This window comes from Galeopterus variegatus, unplaced genomic scaffold (genome assembly GCF_000696425.1).
Source record: "Galeopterus variegatus unplaced genomic scaffold, G_variegatus-3.0.2 Scaffold3290, whole genome shotgun sequence".
Taxonomy (NCBI): Eukaryota; Metazoa; Chordata; class Mammalia; order Dermoptera; family Cynocephalidae; genus Galeopterus; species Galeopterus variegatus.
This window is the reverse complement of record NW_007729401.1, coordinates 72,789-96,418: the sequence shown is the minus strand read 5'-3', so window position 1 is coordinate 96,418 and position 23,630 is coordinate 72,789. Positions and strand designations below refer to the sequence as shown.

The following is a 23,630-nucleotide window of genomic DNA, read 5'->3' as shown; positions in this document are numbered from 1 at the left end:
TCACTGGCTGAGCATGGTGCGGGTGCGACACCGAGGGTTGCGATCCCGTTACCGGTCAGTAGAAAAAGACAAAAAGGAAAAGAAAAAAAAAAAAAAAAACATAACTAAAGATCATGATTCTGATGGCATCAAACTTCAGGCAATACACAATAAGGTTTTGGTTTTGATGGGAGAAAGAGAAATGGTAACAGAAAGATACATGAATTCAATCATAGGGTCTAGATCGCTCACTCAGCTTCTAATCTTTCTAAGATCCTTGTTTCTTGCCTCCTGGTCAGTATTTGACTTCTAATACTCTCCCCCAAAGGATATTTGGCGGAGGAGAAAAAAATGAAAAAAATCTGATAAAAGAGGCATTAAACCTAAAGTATGGACCAAAATTAGAGCTTAAAATTATGTGGTAATTTGCTGTAAACTGAGAATCCACTATACTCTCAAAATTCTTTTCTATTTCAGCTTCACCTGTGTTGTGCACTTCAAGTTACATATCGGAGAAGGTAAAATGTTTTTAATAGAAGATGTGAGAGCAAAGTAGGACAATTATGACCCTTGGTGAAAGCTTAAAATATTAGTCATAGATAACCAAAATTTTAACATTAATAAATGACAAAGAAGTCTTTATCTCACACAAATCTTATTTTATTAAAAATTTTGAAAAAATTTTTCTTTTCAAATATGTTTATATATTTTCTTTCCTTTCAAGCATTTTTATTTTGAATAATTATAGATTCACTCCATCTTTTAAAAAACAAAGTAAATTTTATTTTGGGGGGAGGGACATACGGTGCACAAAACTGACTTAATATTCAATACGTGAAATACCAACATCAGAGCTGGTGGGAGGCCCCACTATAGTTTTATTTTTTCTTTTCATCCTTGAAAGAATCACCCTCCCAATCCTTCCCCCACAAAATCTGGCACCCGATCTAATGTGACTAATACAGGTCCCTGGATGTGCACATAGCCTCATGAATTAAGTGGTTTGGGTATGTTTCTAATTTATATAAATGGGATTGTTATGTTTCAGCCACATTTTACCTATCTTTCTATTTTCAACTCCTCACTACCATAAAAAATGCAGTAATAAACATCTTCATCATGTTACCTAACGGATCTGTATAGAAGTTTTTCTGAAAGAATGAGATTGCTGGGTCCTATGGTTTACGTCCACTTCTCAAGGCCTGGGTGCTCAGAGAAGGGATGAACCTGCTCATACTTCCACTGACTGTGGGAAGCTGCCTGTTTCTCCACAGCTTTGGGGTTATCTTAATTTTACCTTACTTACTTTACTCAATTTTGAGCATAAAGTGATAATTTTAAGATTACTTTAAAATATTTTCTAATTATTGAGGGTGAATATTTCTTCATGTGCTTGCTGATCATTAGAATGTCCTCTTCTGGGAATTACTCATTCAGATCATTTGCCAATTTTTCAATAGGATTTTCAATGTCTTTCATACAGAGTTGCAGGAGTTTCTTACATATTCTAGAAATAAATCTCTTATTAGTGGTAAACATTGCAAATACCTCCTACCACCTGTCGTCACCTGCTAATGTGCTTTCACTGTACAAACATCTTTAATTTTGATGCTGTAAAGTCCATCAATATTTTCATCTTACATTTATGATGTGAGATCTTATTTTCATTTCCAGTAACAAAGAAAATCTCTTACATTTTCTATGTTTTTAATTTTTCAAATCAAATTAATACATGAACATAGTTGAAAAAATAAAATAGTATTACAGAGCTTATATTAAAAACAAAAGTATCCCTTTGCCCCAGCCCTTCTGCCTAGAGGCAATTTCTTTTCACTCTTTTAGCTACTCCCCTCTTTCTATAATATATCTCCATACTTGGGGAGGGGAGACAACCCATACTGCTTTTTTTTTTATTTGAGACATTATCTGTTGACTTCCTGTTACGATAGAGAGAGGCAATTTCTTTTCACTCTTTTAGCTACTCCCCTCTTTCTATAATATATCTCCATACTTAGGGAGGGGAGACAACCCATACTGCTTTTTTTTTATTTGAGACATTATCTGTTGACTTCCTGTTACGATAGAAGAGGATTTGGCACCTTTACACCACCCTTTTCCTCCCTTCATTTCCCCAGTATTGTTATATAGCACAGTTTTAGATTTTTATATTTAATGTGTAAGCTATTATGACCCAGGAATTATTATTCATTAATAAGTCAAGAAGTTATACTTTTTCCTGTTCTATAACCTTTTGATTTTTCTGAAATTAATGGTGCCTCCCCCCACTTTACCTTTCTGTCTCTATCACTAAATCTTGCCGGACTCTGAAGACCCTTTAAAATTCCCTTGAATTGTTTACCGCCTGGTTAAACACGTCTGGAGGGAATTCTTTGAATCTCCTTGCTCCTTTCTATTGCCCAGACATCCCTACTGTTACCCTCTGCTTTCTGCTCCATTTCTGGCTGCTTGCTTTCCAGGCCTGCTCCACAGAACTTCTCTAAACCAATCTGTGTAAGATTCCCTTTTCTATGGACCTCATGTCGTTCTGGGTCTCCTCTCATTTTGGTGGAACTAATGGTTTCGTAGTTGCCTTAGAAAGCAGTGCCTTAGTGGTACATTTTTTGAGATCCTAGATTTTTACAAATGTTATTATTTCCCCCTGAAACTTTACTGAACATTTGACTGGGATCCAAAATTCTAGCTTGAGATCATTTTACCTTACAACTGTTCTTTTAATTTTGCTGTTGATAAGTATGCCATTTCAGTTCCTGAATATTTGGATGTGATCTGTTTTATCTCCTTGGTGGTTTGAAAAAGTTCTCCATACTCTTGGTATCTTGAAAAATCACACAACGATGTGACTGGAGGTGGGTATTTGTCAGGCACTAGTGGGACTTTTCAATCTGCACATATGTCCTTCAGTTATGGGAAAATGTACTTGACAGTTTTCTGTCTTTTTTTCTGTATTCTTTTTCTGGCACTTCTATTTTTTGGCTATTGATTTCTTATTTTTTTCTTCTAATTTCTATGTGAACTTTTGTAATATTTTCTAAGAGATTTTCTCAAATTTACCTCCCAACTCATTTACTGAATTTTGTAAATGTTCATATTTTTAATTTTCAGAAGACTTCTTGTTCTTTATTTCTTTTTGTTTCTTTCTGCTTTTTACATTGTCTCTTTTTTCCTTCAATGAAAACAAGAAACATTTTCCTGTTTGTTTTGATCTTTTTATTTTGTTAGAGAATTTCTTAAAATGTCTGCTAATTCCTGGGAATTGGAGCATTTTTAAGAGTGAGGCAATATAAAAGCTAAATGGAAGGGGGTGTGTGTGTTCACACATGTGAGCAATACACATGTGCCTGTTAAGAAAGGACCAACCCATCTCATTGGGGACTGTCACTCAAATGCCAGTATCTATAGGTCTCCTACGGGCCATTCAGGTTCTTCAGAGAACCCACTGAGACCCTCCAAGGACGGTGGTGAGGAAGAGGCTGTGTACCCCAAGTGCCAGCATTCTGGGTGTTAAGCATTTGGGGTCTCACCATTCGGTGTGTAGACTTTTGCCAGATCTCACCAGGGTTTGACACTTCTCTTTTTCACCAACCAGTGAGCCTGGTATCCCTGAATTTGTGGTCTCCTTGGTTTAATTACTCTACAAAATTAACACATTGCTGAGGTGGAGTAGCTGTCTGGTTTCGACAGCTGGTCTAATAATGCTTTACGTGGACTTTGAGCCAATTCTCCAATTCCCTAGAGACCCCTACATTTCACTGCTGCCTCTCAAGGTGCCTGGCGTCTTCTCATTCTGGTTGTCTGAAGCTTGTTCTTAGTACATTCCTCAGGAAGGGCCGTGGGAACATTTCTTGAGCTCTTGTATGTTCTTAATAGTTCTCTGTGGCCTTTAGTCTTGGAGGATGTGTTATTACCTTAAAATCTTAAATCCTTAAAAATCTTTGACTCACACTTCCCTTGGGCATTTTAAATGTTATTCCATTATTTTCAAGCATAGTGCTGCTATCAAAACATCTGATGATAATCTCATTTTCTTTTCCCCTTAAGTGACTTACACTTTTTGCCTGAATGCCTAATTTTTCTTTTTCCTTAACAGATCCATAGTTTACTAGAATATGTCTTGTTTTGTCTGGGTTGATTTTCTCAGTTATGTCATANGAGGCAATTTCTTTTCACTCTTTTAGCTACTCCCCTCTTTCTATAATATATCTCCATACTTGGGGAGGGGAGACAACCCATACTGCTTTTTTTTTTATTTGAGACATTATCTGTTGACTTCCTGTTACGATAGAGGAGGATTTGGCACCTTTACACCACCCTTTTCCTCCCTTCATTTCCCCAGTATTGTTATATAGCACAGTTTTAGATTTTTATATTTAATGTGTAAGCTATTATGACCCAGGAATTATTATTCATTAATAAGTCAAGAAGTTATACTTTTTCCTGTTCTATAACCTTTTGATTTTTCTGAAATTAATGGTGCCTCCCCCCACTTTACCTTTCTGTCTCTATCACTAAATCTTGCCGGACTCTGAAGACCCTTTAAAATTCCCTTGAATTGTTTACCGCCTGGTTAAACACGTCTGGAGGGAATTCTTTGAATCTCCTTGCTCCTTTCTATTGCCCAGACATCCCTACTGTTACCCTCTGCTTTCTGCTCCATTTCTGGCTGCTTGCTTTCCAGGCCTGCTCCACAGAACTTCTCTAAACCAATCTGTGTAAGATTCCCTTTTCTATGGACCTCATGTCGTTCTGGGTCTCCTCTCATTTTGGTGGAACTAATGGTTTCGTAGTTGCCTTAGAAAGCAGTGCCTTAGTGGTACATTTTTTGAGATCCTAGATTTTTACAAATGTTATTATTTCCCCCTGAAACTTTACTGAACATTTGACTGGGATCCAAAATTCTAGCTTGAGATCATTTTACCTTACAACTGTTCTTTTAATTTTGCTGTTGATAAGTATGCCATTTCAGTTCCTGAATATTTGGATGTGATCTGTTTTATCTCCTTGGTGGTTTGAAAAAGTTCTCCATACTCTTGGTATCTTGAAAAATCACACAACGATGTGACTGGAGGTGGGTATTTGTCAGGCACTAGTGGGACTTTTCAATCTGCACATATGTCCTTCAGTTATGGGAAAATGTACTTGACAGTTTTCTGTCTTTTTTTCTGTATTCTTTTTCTGGCACTTCTATTTTTTGGCTATTGATTTCTTATTTTTTTCTTCTAATTTCTATGTGAACTTTTGTAATATTTTCTAAGAGATTTTCTCAAATTTACCTCCCAACTCATTTACTGAATTTTGTAAATGTTCATATTTTTAATTTTCAGAAGACTTCTTGTTCTTTATTTCTTTTTGTTTCTTTCTGCTTTTTACATTGTCTCTTTTTTCCTTCAATGAAAACAAGAAACATTTTCCTGTTTGTTTTGATCTTTTTATTTTGTTAGAGAATTTCTTAAAATGTCTGCTAATTCCTGGGAATTGGAGCATTTTTAAGAGTGAGGCAATATAAAAGCTAAATGGAAGGGGGTGTGTGTGTTCACACATGTGAGCAATACACATGTGCCTGTTAAGAAAGGACCAACCCATCTCATTGGGGACTGTCACTCAAATGCCAGTATCTATAGGTCTCCTACGGGCCATTCAGGTTCTTCAGAGAACCCACTGAGACCCTCCAAGGACGGTGGTGAGGAAGAGGCTGTGTACCCCAAGTGCCAGCATTCTGGGTGTTAAGCATTTGGGGTCTCACCATTCGGTGTGTAGACTTTTGCCAGATCTCACCAGGGTTTGACACTTCTCTTTTTCACCAACCAGTGAGCCTGGTATCCCTGAATTTGTGGTCTCCTTGGTTTAATTACTCTACAAAATTAACACATTGCTGAGGTGGAGTAGCTGTCTGGTTTCGACAGCTGGTCTAATAATGCTTTACGTGGACTTTGAGCCAATTCTCCAATTCCCTAGAGACCCCTACATTTCACTGCTGCCTCTCAAGGTGCCTGGCGTCTTCTCATTCTGGTTGTCTGAAGCTTGTTCTTAGTACATTCCTCAGGAAGGGCCGTGGGAACATTTCTTGAGCTCTTGTATGTTCTTAATAGTTCTCTGTGGCCTTTAGTCTTGGAGGATGTGTTATTACCTTAAAATCTTAAATCCTTAAAAATCTTTGACTCACACTTCCCTTGGGCATTTTAAATGTTATTCCATTATTTTCAAGCATAGTGCTGCTATCAAAACATCTGATGATAATCTCATTTTCTTTTCCCCTTAAGTGACTTACACTTTTTGCCTGAATGCCTAATTTTTCTTTTTCCTTAACAGATCCATAGTTTACTAGAATATGTCTTGTTTTGTCTGGGTTGATTTTCTCAGTTATGTCATACACCTTTGTAATTTGAGTTTCAAATATTCTTTTGTTTTGGAGAATTTTCTGCAACGTAACTTAGAATTTTTCATTGCCTTGGTTTTCTTTTCCGAAGACTCATATTATACAAATATGTCTCTTCTTTGTCAATCTTTTCTATCCATCACTTTTTCTCAAATTCTTTTTAATTTTTCTTCATTTCTTGATTTTAAAAAATTCCTCCTTTCCATCTTTTATTAATGAACATTATGTGTTGGGTTTATTTGCTCTTGAATTCCTCATAGGTTAGTCTATATTTCTGAAATTATATGTCATTTTATTCTAATTTCCCTTAGTTCTTTCATCTCTCTTTTCACATCTTTCTTTCCCCAACACCCTCATTGCTAAGGTTTTTCTACTTCTGATTTTTTATTTCACAGTTTCTATCACTTTCCTATTTTCTTTTGAAATTGTCGTTTTCACCAGTTTTGTAGACATGTCTTTCTGGCAAACTTTCATTTTTTATTAAGATATTTTGTTCTTCGGTTTCTTTCTTCCTTATAATAACTGTGTATAAGATTTTGCTGCAATTCTTTTCATTTGCTCATTTTTAAAGTAAATGACTTTTCTTGTATATTTATGAGGGAGGGGTGAGCCAGGATAGTTTTTCTAGCCTGATGGTACTAGATTCCCTTTTCTGTTATTTTCATAAAATGATAAAAATATGACCTCATACTTCCTGTGATCTTTGCCTCCTCTAATTATTTATCTGAACTTTCTCTTTCCTTCCCTGTCCTTCTCAATTCTGAATCTACTCCCAGCTGTTTCTCCATAGGGCAAGGTTTTGATCTGAAAGAGCATTCTGACTTGTTAGTTTTGAGAATTTGTAACACCAGCACCGCCTGATCTTCCTAAGGTCATATCTCCTTTACATTTAGCTGTGGAACAGAACTTGCAAAGTCCCCTCCCAGTTTTTGCTGCTCTTCTCAGAATGTTCCAGCAGTAGTTGATGGTGATTTGGTGGTTTTCTGGCTTTCAGGATTATCTCAAGTCCCTTTGCTGTGCTTCAATTTTCTCTAGCATAAGGAAGGTCTTATAGATGCTGGTGGTTTGTTTCTATCAGTTTGCATTTTGGAGCTGTGGGAAAACCTTTTCATCTACTATTGCTTATATTTCATTTGTGGGTTTTTTAATTTCACTATCTACTTGGTCTATCTGTTTTTATAGGGAGATTCAGTGAGATACAAAAACTATACTGCATTGCTATCAAGTTCCCAGAACCTTCTACTTACTGGATTCTAAAGATGCACTGACATGGGTTTTCAATCAAAAATGTTTAAGGACAGATTTTTTAAAGGTGATATTGATTCAGATTCCCACCTGTAATGTGTCATCTTATCCTATTACTAATGAGGATATATATGTCATGAATGTCAAGGGATACTTCATTATTAATTTGCTTTCCCCCAAAATCTAGTAAGTTTGAACGTCTCTTCCATTTGTTGGTTATTTTGATTTGTTCATCTGCTTATTCCTGGCTTTCAGCCAGTTAACCACTGCATAGTTTATTCATTTGTTTATAAAAGCTCTTTTTATAGGAAGAAATTAACCCTCTGTCTGTCCTCTGCTTTGCTTTTTTTCTCTACTATACTGTTTCTCTGAGGAGTATTAACATTTCTATCTCTAATCTGCTTCTTTAGTTCTCAGTTTATATAGCTTCAGGCTTTTAAAGTTAGGTCCATATACACTCATGATCATTATATTTTCTTTATTATTCCCTTTATTAGTATACAATGTCCTCTTTCATGCCTTTTAATGTTTTGTACCCCAAACTCTATTTTGTAGTAAATACTGTGACCTCTATTTTCCTTTACTTTCTACCTTTCCATGCATCTTTGTTCTAAGCCATGAAACTTTCAGCTGGTTCTCTTGGTATGTTCATGCTGGGAAAAACCAGCTGCCACGTAAGAAGACTGAGACCGTCATGCTGAAGAGATCATGTGCAGCTAATCAACAGCCAGCATCAATTGCCTGCCATGGGAACTGAACATTCAGTCCAGTTGAACCTTCAGATAACTGCAGTCTCAGCTGATATCTGACTGCAACTACATGGCAGACTTCCTAATGAGAACTTCCCAGTTGAGTCCTTCCCAAATTCATAACCTAATAAATTGTTAACATAAAAAAAAGAGGGTTGGTTTAATCCAGCAAGATTTGAGATAATTTATTACATAGCAAAAATACTGGGTCACTATGTTTTCCTTTCTTCTCTTTTTCCTTTCCTGTCTCCATTCATTGGATAATATATCCTTGTATAAGTTTGAAGGTTATACCTTTTATTTGCTAATCTTCTATTTATTCCCTTCAATTTATTGAGACCCATACTTATGCTTAATTTCCTTATTAAGCTATCAATATTTATTTAAACATTTATGATACTATAAACACATAAACATATTTATAGGATATACATTATGCCAGGCACTGTTCTAAATTCTTTACAAATATCAAGCTTATCTAAAACTCAAAGCTACCCAATGAAATAAGTATTATCATTATCTTCATTTTTTGATGAGGAGATGGAATCAGAGAAAGGTAAATAGCTCGCTCAAGCTCACACAGCTAGTATGTGATGGAGCTGAGATTCCAATTTAGGAAGTCTGTCTGGGAATCCACCATGTTAACCACCAGGCATACGTCTCTACACTTTCTCCCTGAACAAGAAAAACACACTAACATGCTCACCTCACCTGATCCTCACACTCACCCCCACTGTGCTCTTATTTGGATTACTTCTGGACTGTTTTGAATACATATTTTCTCTTCTTTGATTTTTGTAGAAATGGGATTCCTTGCTTTTATAGACTACAGTAAAGTCCTCTAAAATACCTATTCACCTTGTTTCCCAAATCTCTCATAGTGACTTGTTGGCTTTATATCTCTTCTTGATGAAGAACTCCCTCTAGGAGTATTTTCAAAGAGGGTTTTTGTAATAGTAAGCCTTCTAATTTCTTATATATCTGAGAATATTTTTTTACTTGCTCCCATATTTAAGTGATAGTACAGTTGGGCTCAAATTCTTAAATTAAAATTATTTTTCTTCAAAACTGCACAAATTTCTCAATTTCTCTTGATCTCTGACATTCTTAAATTTTGCTATAATGTGTCTGGGCATGAGTTTTTCTTATCTATTCTCATTAGCACCTCACCTTCCATCTCACTGACTTGTTCTTCTGCTCTATGCATACTGATCATTCTACTAGGAAAGCCAGCTATTGATTTATTTCAGCAGTTACGTGTTCATGTCAAGTACCTCCAATTTATTTTTCTTCTTAACTGCCTTATCCTGACTCATGTTGCCAACACATTTCTTTCCTATCTCTTTAAGGATATTTAATTATGCTTATTTTAAATTCATGTTCTGTCTGGCCTCAAAATTTTGCTTTATCTGGGCAAAGGTTATTCACTTTGTTGTCTTTCTTTTATACCAGTTTTACTTTCTATACATCTTCTTAGTTTTTCAGATCCATTGACCTCTCTCTCACTCTGTGGTTTACCCAAGGTTTATGTTCTGAGGAGGCAAATCATTTCAGTTTTCCAATTTCTAGAATTTCTTTGTAGATGCCTGAGATAAGCAACAAAATCTTCATGTTCTACCACATGTAATACTTCAGTCATAGTCATGTTAAATAGAATAAAAAAGAAGGAAAGAATCCATCTAAATTTTTCACTAAACATTCATCTATTTCACTGGTTTGTTCATTAGCCTCAGTCTCAGATTTTTTCCTCAAGTGACCTCAACTTAATGCCTTCCTTGGGCATACAGTACTTGTAGGAAGCACTACTCTTTATTATAATAGACTTCAAAACACTGAATTTAAGAACATGAAAAAGAAAAAACTTTGTACACTCTTTCTTCAAATCTCAGTGATTATTTCCATTCATTCAGAACTTATTTTCTTTCCAAGCTTTCATGTTTGTAACTTTGAAGAAAGCAATATAAAAAAAAATCACATAAATACACAAAGAAGAAATTCATTCCCCTCCCCCCCCCCCAGAACACACTATGCTTATAACTAGGTTGAGTACCTTAGGTGGAAAGCCGGTTGAACCAGGACACCCTTTTTTCCTTAAGGTTGGTGTGTGAACTGGAAGTGGAGTACAGTCTACAATCTGAACCCAGAGGCAAAAAACGAAATAAATGTCATGAAACACTCCATCTACTTCAAACATAACTAGAAAGAAACCAAAGTAAATAAAACCAAACAAAACATCAATAAGGCAAAAAGTTCTACTAGTTAATAAACTCTCAATGAAGCTAAAATTCTTAGTGTTGATAATTTAAATTTCTGCCTGTGATATCTACAAATGAAATATTTGCTCAATTCATAAAAATTATTTCACTATGAAAATTTAAAAATAATTTGGAAAAGAAAATCCTCAGAAGAAAACAAAAAAGGCACAGCTTGTAACCTACATAAAAATAAGAAAAAAAAGATACAGCTTGTAACCTACATAAAAATAAGGATATTAATTTTCACACTCATCTGAATTAGCCATACAAAAAAGGCACAGCTTGTAACCTACATAAAAATAAGGATATTAATTTTCACACTCATCTGAATTAGCCATATTAATCCTAAGAAGTATCTGGAAGGGTTTTTAGCAAAATTTATAATAAAAATATTTAACAGATTCTTTTAACGACCTGACTTCCAAATATAGAACATATGTCACATGTATGGAATACAACTCTGTGTTTTTTAACACATAGATAAATGGATAGACAGATATTGAGGTTAGTGGGATTTTTGTGTAGATATTAATTTCCAAAGAGGGGAGTTAGATTATTTAATATTATTGGAAATTAGAACATAATACAAATTTAGTTACAAACCATATCTTTATTAGTTAGCTATGTAAAATATAGTCTTCTTTTATGAGGCATTATTGTAAAATATTTCTGTGGAAGAAAGGAACCAGTGATTTTATCGGATGCTACTGTGGGAAAAAAAGAGATGTTGCTTAGTTAGCAAAGTATTAAAAAAGGACATGAAGAATAACTTCCTTTTAGGATACTAAGCAGGCAAAAAAGAGGAAAAGCTAGCCCTTGCATAAAGATACAGAATATTTTAAAATATCAAGAGAAAAATACCTTTATTACTCTACAACTTTCAAAAATAGAATATTTTATATGCATTATAGCCTTAAAATGGAATTTGGTTGAGCTTCTCAGAGTTTTGTTTAATAGTAAGTTTAGTTCTAATTTAAAATTTACTTTTAAACAGCTTGAAAAAGTTTTGAACCTAATTTAACATTTAACATTTGAAAGGATAAATATAAAAGATAAAAGAGAGGAACACTAAAAATCCATATAAAAGTTAAGACAAAACAATTAATAGGAAACAAAATTGTCATTAGAGTTTACATAAAAAGTCCAAGAGAAGGGTAGCGGATACAAGATCAACAGAGTTTATAAAGACCAGCAATGCCTAATAAGAATGCATATTAGAAAAAGGATCCCATTCACCACAGCAACAAAAATTTAAGGTACCTAGGAACAAATCTAACAAGCAATATGGAGTACACTGAAAATAATGAAACTGTACTGAACAAAGTAAAAGAATACCTAATCGATATGTACATCATGTTCATAGACAGAAATACCCAATATCATGAAGATGTCAATTCTCCTTAAATAAATCTATAAATTCAAATCAAAAGCCCCACATGGAACTTGACAAGTTGACCCTAAAAGTAATATGGAAAACCAAAAGATAAAGAAAGAAAGAAGAATCAGGTGGGTGGGGGTGGATCACTATACCAGGTATCAGGAATTATTTTAGGACTATAGTAATTAAGACAATGTGGTGCAGTGTAGGAATAACCAAAAGAAGAATGGAAGAGAATACAGAACCCCCAAACAGACCCATGCATATAAAGCAGAGACAGCATTACAAATCAACGGGGGAAAATATGAGAGTCAGCTGTTCATACAGGAAAAAGTGACTAGAACCCCATTTCCCATTATCCACAGCAATAAATTTCAGTTGATTGAGGTCCTAAACATGTAAAAGCAAAGTGTTAAAACTTTTTAAAGAAAATATGGAAGAAAATCTTTATAATCTCTGCATAGGGAAGAAATGCTTTAAAAAGAAATAGTAGAAGTCATAAAGGCAAAGACTGATAAATCTGACTACTTTAAAATAAAAAGTTTTGCAGGACAAAAAGATACCACAAATAAAAATTAAAAATAAGCCACGGACTGGGAGAAAATATTTGCAACGTATACAGCCAGCAAATAATTAGTGTGCAGAATATATAAAGAACACTTACAAAACAATGGGAAAAATAATTCAATAGAACAATGGGCAAAGGACATGAACAGGCAAATCATCACTGGTCAATAAACACATAAAAAGATGCTGAATAATACTAGAAAGAGAAATGCAAGTTAAAACAAAAATGCCACTTCATACCTATCAAACTGACAAAAGTTAACATCTGAAAGTGCTAAGGACTGGTGACAATGTGGGGAAATGAGGAACTCTCACACACTGCTGGTGGCAGTGAAAAGTGGTCCAACTACTGTGGAAAACAATTTGGCAAGATCTAGATAAAGCTGAAAATGCACATATCATATAACCCAGTAATTCTACTCCTAAGTTTTTATGCTAAACAAACTCTGTTCATTTGCAAAAGCAGAAAGATATTAGGATGTTCACTTCAGCACTAATTGTAATAACAAAAAATTGGAAACAAGTAAATACCCAACAATAGGAGAATGAATAAATTGTAGCATACTCATACAATGAAACATTATGCAGTAGTTACAGTGAATGGACTAAATGGACATGAATGGATATGAATAAACCTCAAAAGCATACTTTTGAATGAAAAAAGATGCTGAAGAAAACAGGTAACATTTTGGTTAATTTTAAATACATGACAAGCATTACTATATATCATCTATGGATACAAATAAAATAAACATGTAAAATCAAAGAACAGAGGATGTATACCAGCTTCAGGATTTTTAGATATGTCTGCGTAAGAAGAGAGGGGAACAGTATAGGGAAGGATGTTTCAACTGTTTCTGGAATATTTTCCTTCTTTGAATACAAATCTGAAAAAAACAGGGCAAAATGTTCACATCTGTTAAGTCTGTGGGTGATGGTTATATGAGTGTTTATTATATTATTCTCTGTATGCTTGAAATATTTTATCATTAAAATAAAAATATATAAACTCAAAGTATTAAAACAATTACAATTTTAAAAAACCCAGAGGATCTCACTAACTTAAGCAGTCTAAGGGAGCCTATCACAGGGTTGGAAAAAAACAAGTCAGAACCTGACTACAACTCACACTTCACACAGATTTTCAGAGTGGACCACCTGCTCCTACTGGAAGGCTAGACACAGCTCTGGAGATTACAAAGTGGGAGACAAAGGAACTCTAACTGTGGTACTGAGTGAAGAACCATAACTGCATCTTGAGGCAGGATGCAAGAACTGAGCTACAACACACCTGTCTGACTGGTGGAGGCAATGATCTCTGCTGAGAAAATCGGCCCAATGGCTGTTTAAAACCATTCATTGACATGAAGTATAAATACAACACTGTTTTTTGCATTATTAAAAGGCATGAATTAGCTAAACGCCTGTTGCTGATTTAGCAGTTCGGATAAACTATTCAGTTGCCAACAGTGGCAATTTTATTTTTAAGCTGAACTTATGATGTAACAGCTGTATCATGGCTTATCAAACTTATTAGCAGAATTAAAATGAGAATGGCACATGCACTGCCACATCGTGCCTGCAAAGTTTCTATCTGTTAATTTCAAATTCTACATAACCCTGTCCTCAGTTCTAAAATAAAGACCACCTTTATAGTTCAATAATTCTTTTGTCTATTTCAGGTTGAATTTGGGGGGACAATTTGCTACTTTAGTTTTCTATTCCTATCTACGTTATCAGTTAAATGTAATGATCTCTAATAGACTGTAATTTATTACACAATATATTTAATTAAGAGACGAGAAACAGATTTCACTTGATTTTTTCAATTCCTTCTTTCCTGACACAAGTGAATAGCTGGGGAACAAGGTTACTCCAGTGAGGCACCTTAACTGGCTCAGCTTCTTAACTTCCACATCTAGTGGAAGGAGATGTGGATCTTGACTGGATATAAAACTTGACGTTTGGATTCCGTATATATGTGTTCTCAATGGGATCAGTCTATGAAAATAAGTCAGGAAAAACAAAAACCCAAGAAACCACTTTTCAACAATGTACAGCTCTTAGCAAATTTCTGTAAGGCATGATCATGACAACATTTGCTGAGAAAGAAGGATAAACTTTAGTTTGACTATTCACATTAGGGATGTGTCGTTAAACAAAAGCTTAACCACTAGCTTTAGTGCAAACAAAGGCTCCTCCCAATCTTCACTGTTGACCTCTTACTCTGAGCACTGGCCTCTACTCCATGTTCTACATTTGTATTCCATGTGAAACTATTCTATTTCACAAAATAAACTGCACATGTGAAATAAATGCAGAATACTTAATAAGGATACACACTTGCCCTTGATAAGAATGAAATTTGGTCTTTCACTGGGCATTAATTGAAAATAAAAGAAACCAACCTATCAGCTTTGTGCTTGTCACTAAAGTAAATCTTTTTATTTTGCAGCAGTAGAAACACCAGCACTTATATTCCATTTCACCCTTTTAGACCAAGTATTTTTAGAAATGGAAAATGTTTTGGGTTAAAACTTAGCATAAAAGATCTTTTTTAAAAAATATTTTATTTTATTTTGTCGATATACAATGTGGTTGATTATTGTGGCCAATTACCGAAACCTCCCTCCCTCCTCCTTCTCCCCCCTCCCTCCCAACAATGTCCTTTCTGTTCACTTGAAGGAATTGCAATTGTTATGTCTAGCATAAAAGATCTTATGATGCACACTGATTGATGATCTATTCAGTCTGGCAATTTTCAAAATTACTAGGATAGAGTTTTTTAAAATGAAAGGCAATTACGGCAATTTGAAAAGGCTAGAAACTTGTTTTGAATATGTTGTACATTAAGATCAATGCCTAGATCAGAAGTTACAAATCAATAAAAAATCAGCTTAAGTATCTTAAATATGCACTTAAAATTATTTTCCATTATTATTATTATGGTTACAATTTTAGGGGGGAAACATGATGATAATGCACATCTTAGAACTGCGACTTATGAAAGATTTGGGTGCAGTCACAAGAATATGTTTTAACAAAGCAGAATTACTAGAACATTGATCAAAATGATAATGGTCCTGTATTCTAAACTAAGTGAACAAATAAAACCTCTTTAAAATTCTGGGTTGAATGATAAATCACTGGGAATAGAGATACTTGGAAAAAAAGGTTTACCTAGAAATTAACCTTTTAGCTCTGTTTTCAGCTCAAAAGAACTCTGGGCACATGGCTCCAATCTCTAAGTGCACAAATTATTTCTCAAGTTGGGGATATTTCCCCATCTACAATTAATGTAGAAAAATGTTATGGATTTATGATAAGTTGCATATGTAAAAGTCAACTTCTGTTCAGTGTGGAGAATTTTAAAATTCTGGCAGGTGTGTGGATGCAACAGGTTAGTAGTTGGCAAATGCTACAGCAGCACTCTGCTGTGCTCGCCTCCAGCCACCCAGAGTGCTGGGTGTGGGCAGGTATTCTGGCAATCCAAGAGGCAAGGTTTTGATGGAGCTGACCAACACCACCACCAGGTCTTAAACCTTTAGATATTGGATTTGGGAGAAGTGGGGAGAAGAAGGTCCTCAGGTGAGGCCATCTGGGGACTTGGAGCAGCAACTATTTACCAACTGCTTGGAAAGTATTTCAATATTTTTAATACTGGAACTATCAAACTGAAGCTTACCAGCTGAATATCAGCTCTTCACGTATGACATGGCTGATTTCACAAACCTCATATATGCCTTGTGAAGTTGGAGAGCCAGGTCTGAATCCCATCTCTTGACTCCAAATTCAGCACTCTTTTTATTCTACCAGAGGCATCTCCACAGCAGAGGTTGTCAAAGTAATTTAATGATCATACAGGCTGAGTTATATTTTCTTCTTCCTGGCAGTGAACTTTGACCAGGAAGAGGAGAGCAAAAGAATAAAATAGGACTCAAGAAAAATTTTGCCCAGTTCACAATTTTATTCAGGGACAGCCAAAGAGAAGGTAGTTAGTTTAAATTATTAATCTGAAATATGACCCTAGGTTGGGAATAAGGCAGAGATGCCTTTTACTTTCTAAAAATCTCCTCCTCCTAGTTTCCATAAGAGTACATAAACTGCAAGGTAAGAATCCATGCCTGGAATTTGTTAAGATGGAAATGATAAGCAAAGCAGTATTGACACATTTCACACTTAAAACTGACTGAAATGATCTCATAAAGTTTTAAAGACATGTCCAAGTAGGGGATTTGCTATGTGTAAAAAATTGGGACATTCTGAGAAAACTAAAAAGTTTCTAACCTGTCACAAAAGCCTTTAGCCCTACAGCTGGACTGGAAGACGTAAAACCAGAAGTTCCTGCTCGAAAGGTTAGGCTATGAATAGGACTGAATAGCTAACATAATGGCTTCCTATCTCTGAGTCCAGTTACTTTAAAATCTCTCTAAAAATGAGAAAAGCAGGGCCGGCCCGGTGGCGCACTGCTGCAGTGCGCCGCTTGGGAGTGCGGTGGCGCTCCTGCCGAGGGTTCGGATCCCACATACAGACCGGTTCCCGCTCACTGGCTGAGCGAGGCGTGGGAGCAACACCGAGGGTTGCGATCCCGTTGCCGGTCCCGGTCCGGTGCGGGTGCGACACTGAGGGTTGCGATCCGTTGCCGGTCACGAAAAAAGACAAAAAGGAAAAAAAAAAAAAATGAGAAAGGCAAAAGCATGCTGTTTTCTATAGCACTACCTGAAAGTTTACAGGAGGTCTGCTCTTTTAGCCATGAAAACACGTGCACACAGAAGCTGAGTACACTGTTTCATACTTTCTTGCACTGAAATTAGAATACACTGCCTTAAGCCATTTTGTCAGTACCTGGTCTAATGGGAGGTTTACATTAGAAAACTGGCAAACCAGTTTTTGAAAAAAAGCAGGGCTTCCCCTAGCCCCAGAGCTGGTTGTTGAAACATTTACCAGCATGTTTTATGACCTTACGAAAATGTGACATTATGACAGTGGGATACTAAGGAAAGGAAAAATACACCATCAGTTTAATCTGTGATTACACAAATTAGTAATGCTTAAAGAACCCTTGAGGCTTTTAACACATACCTCTTGGCCCGTCTGAAAAATTACTGTCAATTGTTAAAGTCTTTTTCTCCTAACTAGTTTCTTCTCATCAATAAAAATGAAAGAAAACAATAGGAATGAGAAATATATTTAAAAATGATTTTCTTAGCTGAATGAGGTAACATGTGGTTACTCAGAAAACAGAACATATTTAAAATAAAAAGATAAACAAACTGTAATAAAATAAAATAATGAAAATTACCACACTAGCTTTTTAGAGCTGTATGCTCTTAAAGTAAAAATCAGTTTTAGAGATTAAACAAAATCAAATTAATAGTTTTCTTAAAAAAAAAATTAAAAATAAGTGAAAATTTTGGAATATTATTTTGTGATGGCATTAACTTATCATACTAAATAGCGAAACTATACCATTTACAATGATACTCTGATTTTAAAAAGACAAGGCACAAAGCTTGGTAAAGGTGAATAAACTCATGGCAAAAATTGTTTTGAACATTAAACAAAAAAGTTTTCAGGTCTTTTAAAAGACTCTACTAGAAGCTAATAGCTAAGAACATTAACAGATTTTAATATTTCATTTCCTTTCTGGATTACTGACAGTGTAAATATCTCAAAGGTGTTTAACAATAAAAATAGGAAAAATACAACATCACATATTTTCTTTAACAAACTTTTAATTATCGCCGACAGGATTACGGTTTTCAAAATATTATTAATTTGAACTATAATTAAGTGCTTACCAATGCATTTATAATTAATGGTTTATTCTATCCACTAAAAAGCAATTAATTCTATTAAACTTTCAGAATAGTCAATGACTAGATGCTAAGATTTAAAAATAGCCTAAAATTAATTTTAATAATTGGCAATGATTCAGATTTAGTACGGCAGCAAAGCAATGACTAATAACATTATTTTTATATAAAGTATTTTAAAGCCTTAAAAACTGATATAATCATTATTATTATACTTAAGCCATGAAAGTTAAAAAAAATTCTGTCATGAAAAATATTATAGCATTTTGTATAAGCAATGAATTGAATTAACAATGCAGTGAAAGCTGATAAATGATATACACCAATAGCAGAAATATCTTAATTCAATTGGATTTTTGATTATAGAAAGAGTAATAAAAAGGGGAAAATAGTAAAAGGCAATAAACAGCTAATATTTATTGTACAGTATACTCTGATTTTGTCCAAAGAAAGACCATGGAAACAAATTTTAACAGTTTAAGCAATTCATTCAATATTTTTAAGCTGCAGTCCACTGACAAATATATGTAAGAAATATCCTTATGTAAACACAATTTTTTTTCTATTTTTTGGTTAAGTAATCTTTTTTCCTAAGTAAACATACTTTAAGGAGTCATTCTGATGAATAGGCATTAGAAGCATCTACTATACTCCAGCCTTTTTACTTAAATTGTCTACTGTTTTAAAAAGACAAAGCAGAAAAGCTGAATATCAGTGGTATTATCCACAGTGCATAACACTATCAGGCAGAGTCCATAATGTTCCCTGAATCTATTAAGGTTTTTCTTTCTTCCTTTTTTTTTTTTTGGTGGCAGGCCGGTATGGGGATCCGAACCCTTCACCTTGGTGTTATAACACCATGCTCTAACCAACTGAGCTAACCGGCCAGCCCTAAGATTTTTCTAATAAATGATCCTCAAAATGTATTCTTAGAGTAATATGATAAAATAGAAAAGTTTTTTTTCTTTTCTTTCCAGGATAAGGCAATTGCCTGATTTTTAGATGGCCTACTTATCAAGAATTCCTCAAATTATGCAGTATGGTGTTCTTATAGATAATAAAAATAAATAAAACTGCTCATTTTGAATATGTATCAGTGGGCCTTTTCTACCCTTACAATAACTACAGATTTGTACAAGTAGCAACATTCTCACAAAATACCTTGTTTTAAAGTAAAAGATACAAGATTTGTTATGGATTATAAACTGTCAACCTATTATAAAAGTGCTTGCATCTGATGTGTTGTTTGTATTGGTAAATATAAAACCAACAGAAAAAAAATCCAGTTTTTATCAATTTTCTTTATTCTTTACCTAGAAATATTATGGAAACAAAGTGTCAAGTAAGCTAATGTTTTGTATTCAGAACACTTAGAACTTCAAACCCTTAGTGATATAATTACTTCTGTTAATTGAGCTCATGATAAAAACAAGTACTGTATCATTTGGAAAAGAGTAAATATAATATTTTATCAGTCTAAAATAAATCAGAACAGTAAATTTACTAAAGGTTATGAATAGCAAGTATAATCTTACTAGTTACACCAGCACCGAGAGTTGTGATCCCGTTGCCGGTCCCCGGTCTGGTACGGGGGCAACACTGAGGGTTGCGATCCGTTGCCGGACATGGAAAAAGACAAAAGACAAAAAAAAAAAAAAAAAATTTAGTCAATTCACAGGCTGATGATTTGAACCTAATGCAATTGGGCACACAACATTTTGGTCTTCCCTTCTAGAGGTAATACGATATATATAACATATACTCAGATTAATTTGATAAATCCAAATACCTAATGGTTTTAACTCTACAAATCTCAAAATAATCAAAAAATTAGTTGTACCAGAAATCTTTTCATAAAACTCAATAATTAATGAGATACCAATTGAACCCATAATTCTACTGGCCATATCTTATCATTGCTATCTGAACTGCTTATTGATTATTAAACAGTAGTCTGAAAATATATGCTATATTAGTGTTATTCAAACTTATTTTACAGCCAACCCTCCATCACACCAGAAAGGTAAGAGCACAGGAAGCAGTGGACCACCCTACTCTTTCCCATGCCCTCTGTAAACCAGAGAATTCCCTTATCGAGAACTTTCCAAGCCCAAGAATTCTGGATTTAAGGTGTTGATCAATTTCAGTGATCATAAAGCTGACAGGTAAAAGTTAAAAACTGGTATCTAACACTGACTTTCTTTTATAATGTTGCTGTTTTACATAGCATATGAAAATCTAAATAAACAACGTCAGCTAGGCCTTCTGCTTTTTGGTTTGGGAATATGTGTGTATATAATTGGTGTTGAGATGGAGGCTGGCTTAAAAAAAATTTGAGACCTTTCCACATATAGATTCCCCATTTTGGGAATATCAAAATCTTGTAGGATAGTTGTAGTGGCTGACCCACTCCAGGTCTGAACCTGTGTTTATCAAAACACAGAGCTAGCATCAGCATAGGAAAACATTTATAGTTTGTTAATAATATATATATAAAGAATGTTACAGATATTTTTAAAATCTTTTAGAATTACAAAGGATATATTATGAACATTATTTCCTCAAATCTATATGTGTATGATATTTAGGGAGATTCTTTTGAACTACATTAAAAAAAAAAAAAAGAAAAAACCTCTCAAGATTTCTCCAAAACTGATTTATATAAAACTGGATTCAATTAGATCTATAATTTGTCCCAAATCTTTTTTGAATTTTGAACAATACAAATTATCAAGTTTTCTTTCTATATAATTAAAATCTCTAAGAAATCTCTACGTACTTGCTTATATCGATTCTTATTTAGAAACTCATTTACTTTTTATTTGATCAGTTTAGAAAGCATACTTTAGGATCACTTTTTCCCCCAATCAAAATAAAAAAGACATCTTATCATTTTAGTAGTTTGGTTACAGAAATTTGTATGAACATTCCTAAAAGCTTTGCGGCCAAAGCCAAAAAAAGAAAAGAAAAGAAAATATGGGAAAAGACGAGCAGCAACAGCAGGCGTGGCAGCACACAGCATGCAATAAATGTAACCAAACATCACAAAAACATTAACATGTTCTGCAACCACAGGCAAAAGGATAAGAGACAGGGGCAGAAGGCATCAGGATGGGTACAAAAAGTGCAATAGTCTCTTACACGTCTGCCTTTGCTAGCTGGTGTACAGGATGGAGAGCGCTTCAACAGAGAAAGGAGAATACCACATTACAAATATTTACACACATAGGACTCGGTGACTACTATAATATTAACAGATGAAGTGTATATACATACATATAAAGCCACATTTTTGAATAGGCTGAAAGTGCTTGTATTTTCAGGAAAAACTGGAGTACTGACCAGGAAAGAAAAAGTTGCTGAGACTAGGTTTAAGGCTGATAATAAAGGTTTCATTGGCCCATCCACAAAGAGTGGCCCACAAAATAACACTTCATCAAGGGATGAACAATTTCCAGAGGCTGGAAAGGTTGGCAGTGGTGAACTGAAACATATGAGAACAAGAAGGATCTAGATAATTCTGATTTAGTGCTGGCAAACATTTAATAAAATATTTAATTAACTAGCCTTGCTTTAGACATCCACCTATGATAAGAGCTAAATTAGGACTTCGGAATTACTGATAATGAATTAAAACAAAAACAGTTACTTCAACAATACTGTCCATCCTAACTAGGCTTTAGGGTTAGCCAAAAGAAGGACCTTCACCTTTTTGACACTGAAGAATTAAGTCATTAGGAAAAAGTAACAATTATCCCCAAATATTTTTCAAGTTTGTAAAACTTTGTGATGCCCAAGCAGTACAGCATCACAAATATGAACCATATGTATCTAGGCAACTTCCTATATTCAAGCCAACCCAACATTTACTGAGAGCTTACAATACATCAAGTACTTTGCAGACTTTATAAGGGATTGAAATATAAATAAGGCATGGCAGTTCACAGAGTAGTAGAGAAGATCTCATGCCAGGAACGATGTGAAAAATGCTATCATAGAGATAAATACAAGGCCTGCATGGGAACCTAGGGGAGGGATGTACAGATCTGTATGGGACCTAGAGGAGGAAACATGTACATGGGGTCTACAGGAGTTACAGGAGATTTCAGAGAAAGGTGAAAAGTTCAAGGATGAGAAGCGTTTTTTAATATTATCAGTTTTATTTTTATAATAACTCTGGCAGATAGGTAAATAGGAACTATAATTTTTTTCTAAAGGAAACTGGAATTGAAAGTGACTTGAACAGGTCCCGAAGAATAGCAAACCGGGATTAGAAGGCCCATAGATGTCTAAACAAGCTTTTTTTTCTTTCTTAGTCTAGTTAGTCTTCCATTATGGACACTAGAGTCTCAGGTTCAAACCTGGTTACTTTCCCTCAGTTATTAATAGGAAGGACCTCTCTCATCCCCAAAACCAAACAATAAACAAAGCAACTCCTATCCCTTCCTTTAGCTATCACTTAATCTCTCCTCTCTTCTTTAATAGCTGTAATAGTTAACATTTATCATGGGCAGCTACTTCCCAAAGTGCTTTACATATATGAACTCTTTTACTTCTCATACAAACCCTATAAGGTAGGTATTATGATCCTCATTTTAAAGATGAAGAAAACAGATTAACTTGTTTAAGGTCAGAAAACTGATAAGTGGTACAGCTAGAATTCAAACCTTTCAGCCAGACTTCTCTGGCTGGTATACAGTCACTGTACTTCCCAACCTCCCAATTCATGGCTCAATACATGGCTTCTGCTTTTTTGTCACTGTGACACTGGTAAGATCAGTGCTTCCTGTTTGTCCTGTCTATGCTATACCTGATGCTGCTGACCATTCCTCTCTTTAAAACCCTTCAGTCCCTCCATTTTTGTGACAGGACACTTTCCCAAGTAGTCTTGTCCTTCTCCAATCATCACTCCTTCTCTTCTGTGGAGTCCTATCCCCCCCCACCCCACCTCAGTCCTGGAGACCCCAGGTTTCTGCTCCTAGCTCACTGCTTTTCTCATGCCCTAGTCTTCTCCCTGGGGAATCTCATCCACTGTCAACTACGCTGATCACTTCTAAATTTCTATTGTCAGTTCACTCATCTTCCTTAAGCTTCCTGACTCATCTCTCTGTCTTCTGGACATCTTTTCCCTGACACAGCTGTCCCTCAGGCATATCACACTTAACTTGTCCAAACTGCAGCTGTCACCTTTTCTGTTCCTTAAATCTTTTTTTTTTTTTTTTTTTTTTTTTTTGTCTTTTTCTGTGT

General features: G+C 34.9%; 1 protein-coding gene across 1 annotated transcript in view; it reads right to left on the bottom strand.

The window, feature by feature from the left end:
• The window catches only part of CDC42BPA (CDC42 binding protein kinase alpha (DMPK-like)), a 116,174-nt gene that overhangs the window by 37,081 nt on the left and 55,463 nt on the right, over positions 1–23,630 (bottom strand). Inside the window, exon 13 of the mRNA XM_008584516.1 lies at positions 10,418–10,501. Within this exon, the coding sequence (XP_008582738.1) occupies positions 10,418–10,501 (84 nt within the window). The remainder of the gene's footprint in view (positions 1–10,417; positions 10,502–23,630) is intronic.